Here is an 8,237-nt window from a genome sequence, read left to right on the forward strand (position 1 = left end):
CTAGACACTGGTGATGATGATGCTGAAGATCTGGATTTGATGAGGAGATGGGATGAAGAGGAGGTGTGATGAGGTCTTTGGATTAGCTCTCCTGGTACTGGATATGATGAAAGGAGGTGGATGGGGGGGAGGCGGGCGGCAGCATGAACACCTGGAATCACAGCTGACTGCAGGAGAGAGGAGAACCATTTTAAAAATTGTAATAATCTCAGCAAGACATGAACATATATAACCACTATCATTCAATTCTGTAATTGCAGGTTTGTTAGCATGATATTTCAAACATAAATGGCCTGTCTTAGTTTAAAGCCCACTCACCACGTCAAGGTGCAGGCCACGAGTGAGGACACAACAACGATCACAAACAGTACATACACACGAGACAACACTTACATACATATAAATAACTTACATATAAAATGTTTGGATAGTTATTGTAAGAGAATATTTTAATCTGATCTTGATTATAGAGTTTCTTATAGTTTCTTAGAATCTGTGATACTGCAAACATGTGTTTGTGGTATCAGTCAAAAACTCCTCTGTAGGTTGAGGTCACAGGTCAAACGCTTCTCCTATATCCGTGGGGGAAGGGTCCAGGCCGGCCTGCATTTCCTTGAGACAAGCAGTTTATTGTCTCCCATCTGCTATTGATTAGGTAAACGCGGGCTTCTGTGAGCCCGCCTCTCCTCATGTTGATGCGTGTTGGGTCTTTTCGGGGGCAGAGATGATTTGGTGGAGGCACAGGAGAGTGTGAAACCAAGTGACCTCCCGGCCGTATTTGTTGTACTGTGTTCAATAAACTCTCAGTGCTTTGGCTAACAACGTTCCAGACTCCTTCATTCTACCTCAACATTGCAACAACAGAAGTTTAACTTCACAGTTATTTTAATACATTGAATACGATGAATACATTTAACACATTGAATACATTTAACACATTGAATACATTTAACACATTGAACACTAAATAACTAATATACATCTCCAGTGTGGCAATATTGCTGCAAGATTTGGTATCAGATATGAAAAAATACATGTTTAGAATTTTGCGTGTCCATGTTCAGTACAGACTTGTGCCACGTTAAGCGTACTCCAAGTAGTATGTTGAACACAGACTTGCAAACAAAATACACCAAATTGAACTTTCAGTTACAGTTGAAGGTACAAATACAACATAATGAATATTGGCTAGAAAGAAGCTTGGGATGTTGCTTAACAATAAATAAACAGAGGACTGTGACATACATTCAAATACAAATAGATACAAGAAGATATAGAATAAATAAGTTAACTTACAACAGTCATAAGGAAAATAAAACACATACAGAGCTCATACATATATAGAAGGAAGTATAGAATAAAAAAGTTTACTTACAACAGTCATAAAGAAAATAAAACACGTACAGAGCTCACACACACACACACACACACACACACACACACACACACACACACACACACACACACACACACACACACACACACACACACACAAACATATTACAACAAGCAACACTCAACTACTGGTGATGAAAATTGATCAACTTGGTGTATTGATGCCTGACAATGTCCTTGGTCATCTTTTCTGTCTCACGTCTGGCTAAGTGGTGCATCCTTACTTTACAATATATGGAGGATGCCATTTTCACCAGTACATGTACGTGATTGTCCTCAACAGTGGTTTCGAACATGTGGGAATGCAACTCTGGGAACAAGACTTAGTCTGCACTGTACATCAGCACTTGATTTGTGATGGCTGATGTTAAGCCAAGTCCCTGGGGGAGCTTGCCAGAGGTTGTTCTCAAAATCCTTTGAAAGCAACGCTCCGACTCCATGCAAACAGCAATGATCCCAGGTGATGGTTTTTGCAAACCTCTTTGAGTCTTCAGGAGGACAAAGGGATGCACGGTGGTTTCTGAGGTCAATGCTTCAGCACAAGGCATGCAGTTGTGCTTTTGCTTGATCTTTTTGACAACAAAGCCAGCAATGTAGTTGATGGCAGCTTCCTTGTACTCAGAAACAGCATCAACATTTGGGCATAGGTGGTAATCATGCTCTGACTCTGCATGCTCAACAGGCTTCAAGTCATACCTGCGCAAGGTGTTAGCTGCTGCAGGTGTCGCCCCCAAGATGGATGTGTTATCGCGGAGGATGCAATTGCCTGTTCCTGTCCTCACTTGCAACTTCACTAGAAGACGCTTGTATGCAGCTGTGAACTGTCTTGCAGTGGGGTTGTTGTTAAATCCACCACGTGCTCTGACAGCCGAAAAGAACAGCTCAAGGTGATCTTGGATCAGCTTATAAGTGAGAAGGTAACGGCACTGGGCATTTGGCTTACACACAGCTTCCTGGAAAACATTCCATACACTTATGCAGCTGGCAATGAAACCAACCACACAGGTTTTCCGTTTTCCAGCATGCACTGGTATGCCTTTCTCATCTTTCAGTTCGAGGAGAGACTTTTGTGCCTTCAGCAAGATTTTTTCTGCACGCTCTTTGTTGGATGTCCTCATAGGTGCTTTGTACCCTTTCCCTAGGGGATTCCTGCTGTTCAGGACATCGAAGGCAGCATCAATAGTTCTCAGGAACTCAACCGTCTCTTCACATCCTCTGAACTGTGGTAGATGGAGCTGTGTGTTGCAAAACTCCAAAGCATCTGCCACACTGCTGCTGAAAACCTGGGTTGCAAGCTTAACCTTCATTTTCTGTTTTTCCCACCGTATATGTGCCATTTTCAACTTGTTTCCAAGTCGCAGTCCCTGTGCCTCCTGAAGTTTGTTCAGCTCTTGTAGACATTTCCAACTGATTTTTCCTGTTGGAGTTTGCAACGTACCTCGATCAGCCAATGTGTTTCGGATTAACTTGAGCATGTGGCACACATCAAGTACTGCATGGATTGTGTCTGAGGGATCAGCTGGATGTGGAAATGATGGCTTCATGTTAAGTACATCCATGTTTGCTCCAAGGGCTCTCAACATTGCAAAGTGGCATGATGGACCATCACATGTCAATGACAATACACAAGCTCCGATGGCATGGAGTCGAAGAAGGCACTCCTTGATGATATTAGCGCGCTCTTCTCCTGTCAATCCATCAATTAAGAAGTACGCTACTGGTATCTCTCCATGAATCGTCAATAGCAACAACCATAAGGACCAAGGCATCTTTGGCTGGTGGTAAACTGTCATCGACGACGCCACAGCCTAGGTCCACGTATCCATGGAATTTCCCAGTAGCATATTCCACATGCTTACGTATTGACACTTCATCCATCATGAGAGCACACAAGGTTTCCTTTCCCTTACGTTTCCTTTCTTCGACACAAGACTTGATGGCAGAAAATGCTGGTTGTGTGAATCCAGGATCTGCAGAGATTTTGCTGTACCACGACCGGATGGTTTCGGGATGTGGCAAAACAAGGTCAAAGCATTCACGCACATAAGCATAAGCGGAATAAAAATGCAGAGTCATTGCGAATGAACGCAATTCCTCTGACACTTTTTGCTTTTTCCTCTGTTTAACTCTGATGAGTATTTCTTTTGGCACTCCACTAAAAGAGGCTTCCAGCATCTCAGCACAACCTGTTGAGATGAGCATTTTCTGCTTCAGCTCACTGATAACCTCAGTTAAACAGTTACTTTTTCTTTTTAAACATGTGGTCTTTTGTTTTTCCACTCTTAGTTTTTTGCGACAATTTACCAATCTTTTACCCATTTTGTTTATTTTAACTTCGAATTTGCGCTTCAGCTTATTGGGAGATGCAAAATAACTGTGGTCAGCAGTGGTTGAAATTATGTTGTGATTTGCAGTGTTTTGTGCATGTGAATCCTCAACACACGATTCCAGTGTCTCATCATTGTGATGAAGGATTACATCTGACACAAAATGTGTTTCCTCGTGCACCTCCTCCATCACAATGTTGTCATTATCGTCCGATAACTCTCTGACACTTGCACCTTCCTGTATTGTAGTCTCATTGGTGGTGCGGTGCTGTAATTTATGGTAAGTGTGGTCGGCAGAGGCTGAAATGCTGTCACTCACTTCAAAATGTTGTATCTTTGTGTCCTCAACACAATGTTCATCATCATTGTGATGAAAGATTACATCTGACACAAAATGTGTTTCCTCGTGCACTTCCTCCATCACAATGTTGTCATTAACCTCTGATACGCAAATAGTGTCACTTACCTTCGGGGCCATACTCACCACCTGTGTCCTGGATGTTGTGTGGACCCAGGGGAAGGCAAAAACAGTCGGGACAGCAGATGATTTCAGTTCTCTGACGGTGTGAAAACACTCCTCGGTAAAATGTAGAGCACATATGCGGGAGTTGGAGTTTGGCTTCCAATTCTTGCGATTGATCTTCTTGACCCACTGACACATCCTTGCTTTGTCATGGCGTGGAAAACTGTAACCATATTTATATCATAGCTTGAGTGGTATGCACATCTTAATTGTATTTATTATCCCTCCTATTACATTCAGGGTTAAATGTACCCCTTTTTAAAATCTAGGAAAAATACTTTAAAGTACACACACACAGACAGACACACACAATCTGTTGGGAGGTAAACATGCACTGTGTCACATTGACCAAGGAATATTTAATACATTTAACAGGAGGCTTAACTAGGTATTACAATTCACTATTCGACACAAAACAACTACTTATCATATGTTGTTCTTTCATAATTATTTTTCTAATCTAACCCTGATCATAGATGTATGAAGAGAGTGGTAATCACACATTAGCAATTGTTAAAGCTATTTGTTTAAGTCTAGCATATTATTCAGCTTGCTAGCATTAGCTTACTTAAAAGAATATGTTATATATTCATAGACTGTAATTGATTATGTTTTTTTCACATACCGGTGCATAGAAATGTTAGAACCACTCCCTTAACTTCGGTTCACACAGTTGTAGGCAACACAAGAAGGCATTTTATAATATCTTGCTGCAAAGACAAAGAAATGTGGATTTCCGCCACAGGAGATGTTGGAAAGAGAGGCTGAATTTAGCGCAGCCCAGACCTAAATCCCCCGCGCCCCTCCCCCTTCACACGCGGTCACGTTCAGTGTTCACTGTCACGTCACTGAGGCTAAAGAGACAACGCTTTATATATACACAGTCTATCTATGCTAACAACCGACAACAGTTTGCTCCAAAAGGTAAGAGACGAAAACATATTTATTTTCTAACCTGCCTCCTTAATGTCTGTATGTAATGTAACATGTTCTCATATAAAAGAGTAAAATAAGCCAAACCACTCATCAGCAACCGCTACTGTGGCTAAGCTAATGTTGGGTGTTTGCACAGTAATTTTCCATACTTTTCATAGTTAACCAAAATGCTAGAAATGTATGCATGCCAGCAGTTCTGCAATGTTAACTCTGTATGCATTAGCTAACTTTCTAGAAACCAGATTTTGCATTTATAATTCGTTTTATATATATATATATTTGTATTTAAAATCTATAAATGTGAGATGAAAAAACTAAAAATGACATATTTTTCACAACTAATTTCCAATGCAATGTCCCTACCATTGTAAACGACGATGCATACAGAATCTTCAAGAACACATATTATTTTAAAGAGGCGTGAAGAGCTAATCATTTGTACTTTATTTATAGATGGCAGAAATAGCCGGATCGTCATCCAGAGAGGAAATCCTGAAGGAAAGTGGGCCTCCCGCCATACTTGGACAAGGTGCTGTATAGTTTTTATAATAATTTTTATTCATTTTGTTTCAGTAATTTTTTGATTGCATACCCTTTACTTTCATATAGCAAAAACAAATATATTGTACCTTATTTTTACATCTGATAAGTGAAATCAGTTGATTGTGACCTTATCACAAAAAGTCAGTGACTTGATACATCCTGCTTCGTAATAATGAATGAAATCGTCATGCATTATTTAATGTAATATTAATATATAATCTTAATCCTTATAAAGTTTCATCATGATTCTATATACAATTATAGAGTTATATGTAATATAATATACAAATTAAACTTGTGTAGTCTTAAAAATATGATGAAAATGATATGACAACTCAGGCTACATGTACCGCCTTTTTCTAAAAGATGATCACCAGTAAACACTTTTTTTTCCTTTTTTAATATATTTTATTCTAACTAGGTCCCAATGTGTGGATAATAGGGAGCAGCTACGTTAGACGTGGGGAAGAAAGAGCCAGACACACCATGGGAAGCAACCTGGGTCTCAATTGCCATGTGTGGTGGTTTGGCAAGGGTGGTCTGAGGTGGAGGAACCTTCTTCCCTTTTTCTATCAGTCCTTGAGAGGAAGAACAGTCCCGGATGTCTTGCTCATCCACTGTGGCGGCAACGACCTTGGCAACATCAAAGGTGTGGAGCTTGTCACAGCGCTGAAGCAGGACCTGCTTTCCCTCAGTGACAACTTCTCAGACATGAAGATAATTCTATCTTCTATCAATGAGAGATGTCACTGGAGGAAAGCCAATCCGGGAAAGCTGAACAAGGCCAGAATGTGGGTGAACAGAGAGATGGGTAAATGTGTTAGTGGTTTGGGTGGAGAGAGTGTAAGGCATCCTTGCATTACGTTTGACTGCCCTGGCATATTTCTAAGAGATGGAGTTCATTTCACCAATTTGGGAAATGATATGTTTTTAAGTAACCTTAAACAGTCCCTTGAGGCTACAATCTAAAGTGGTTCTGCATTTTGGATTCTAGCCTCAACAGGATATGTATATTTAACAAGAATAACTTTTAAATTTGCCAGGGCAGTCCTCCTTGTAAGGATGTCTTCACTTACTCACACTATTTTTTTTAAATGTGTAATTTAATTTAATTGTTCACTCACATTCTGTGTTCTTCCTCTCTCTTAAACTTTAGTCCCCTTGTCTTTTTCTCTCTTTCCTTCACTCATCTTAGTCCCCTTGTCTTTTTCTCTCTCTTTCCCTCACTCATCTTAGTCCCCTTGTCTTTTTCTCTCTTTCCCTCACTCATCTTAGTCCCCCTGTTTTGTTTCTCTCTTTCCCTCACTCATCTTCCCCAGCCTCACCAGCCTCACCCAGCTGTGGTGTGTCTGTTCTCTTTCTTCTCCATTTTGGATGCTGCCCAGGAGGAAGGCAGCCACTTCAAGACACTGGTATGGGCCTACGTGCTGACGACACAATGTCAGGATTATTATGTCATGTCTAGGTGTGGGTGTTTTTCCGTTCTCCTTGTCATGTTTTCCTCCCTGTATATTGTCTGGTCTCTTTTCCCTGTGTTTTCATGTCTGTCGTTAGTTCCCTGGTGTGTCTAATTTCCTGATTGTTTTCACCTGTCACTCCTTGTGTGTCTCCTGTGCTCATCAGTGTCAGCCCCGCCCCTGATTGTTCCCACCTGTGTCTAGTTACCAGGTGTTTAAATTCCCCTGTCTCCCAGTGTTCAGTGTCAGTTCGTATTGTCTCTTGCCATGGTCAGGTCTATGCTCAATTATGCTCAAGAATAGTTTTGTTCCTCACTACGTGAGCGATTTTCCTTTTGGTCTCATTTTTTGTCATCTCATCCTGAGATTTGTTTGTGACCTTTTTTTGTTCATCGTGTTTTCTTGGAAAAATAAAGTATCTTACCAATACTTTACCTCTGTCTCCCTGTCTGCAATTGGGTCCAACATCCTAAGTGCCTGAGATCGTAACAGACAACAGTCATCGGCCAGATCACAGACGGCGACGAGACGGCGTACAGAGAGGAGGTCGAAAACCTGACATCTTGGTGCCAGGATAACAACCTCCATCTCAACGTCAGCAAAACCAAGGAGCTGATTGTGGATTGCAGGAAGCAGCAAAGAGAGGGACACGCCCCCCCATCGCCATCAATGGGACTACGGTAGAGAGAGTCAGCAGCTTCAGGTTCCTCAGTGTCCATCACGGACACGGCTGCATCACGGCCTGTTACGGCAGCTGCACCGCCCTCAATCGTAAGGCTTTCCAAAGGGTGGTGAAAACTGCACAGAACATCACCAGGGCGGAGCTGCCATCCATGGAGGACCTTTACTCCCAGCGGCTCAGGAAGAAAGCCCTCAGTTTAGGTTTATGTTTATTTTAGAAATGTTGTTCATCTTGATGTTTAACTTGTAATATTGTAATCATCTTAGTTAGAAATGCTGTTTCCACCCCATCCTCTGCTGCTGAATGATTTTATATATTGTTACTTAAAGTGCTTGTCTTTGATATTATAATGATTACACCAGAAAGTCACTCTT

At 41.3% G+C, this 8,237-nt stretch overlaps 1 protein-coding gene across 1 annotated transcript; it reads left to right on the plus strand.

Moving 5' to 3' along the window:
* Window positions 1-5,149: 5,149 nt before the first annotated feature.
* Window positions 5,150-6,755, plus strand: LOC117540565. Its single transcript, XM_034207324.1, has 3 exons — window positions 5,150-5,169; window positions 5,635-5,710; window positions 6,146-6,755. Exons 2-3 carry the CDS (start codon window positions 5,635-5,637, stop codon window positions 6,691-6,693), a joined length of 624 nt encoding a protein of 207 aa, XP_034063215.1. The 5' UTR covers window positions 5,150-5,169; the 3' UTR covers window positions 6,694-6,755.
* The last annotated feature ends 1,482 nt before the right edge of the window (window positions 6,756-8,237 follow it).

The sequence above is a fragment of the Gymnodraco acuticeps genome, unplaced genomic scaffold (assembly GCF_902827175.1).
Source record: "Gymnodraco acuticeps unplaced genomic scaffold, fGymAcu1.1, whole genome shotgun sequence".
Classification (NCBI taxonomy): domain Eukaryota; kingdom Metazoa; phylum Chordata; class Actinopteri; order Perciformes; family Bathydraconidae; genus Gymnodraco; species Gymnodraco acuticeps.

Excerpts from the sequence above, each read along its gene's own strand:
- LOC117540565 (XM_034207324.1), top strand. The coding sequence starts at position 5,635 with ATGGCAGAAATAGCCGGATCGTCATCCAGAGAGGAAATCCTGAAGGAA. Across the intron at positions 5,711-6,145 it reads TCCCGCCATACTTGGACAAG|GTCCCAATGTGTGGATAATA; the intron begins GTGCTGTATAGT and ends TATTCTAACTAG.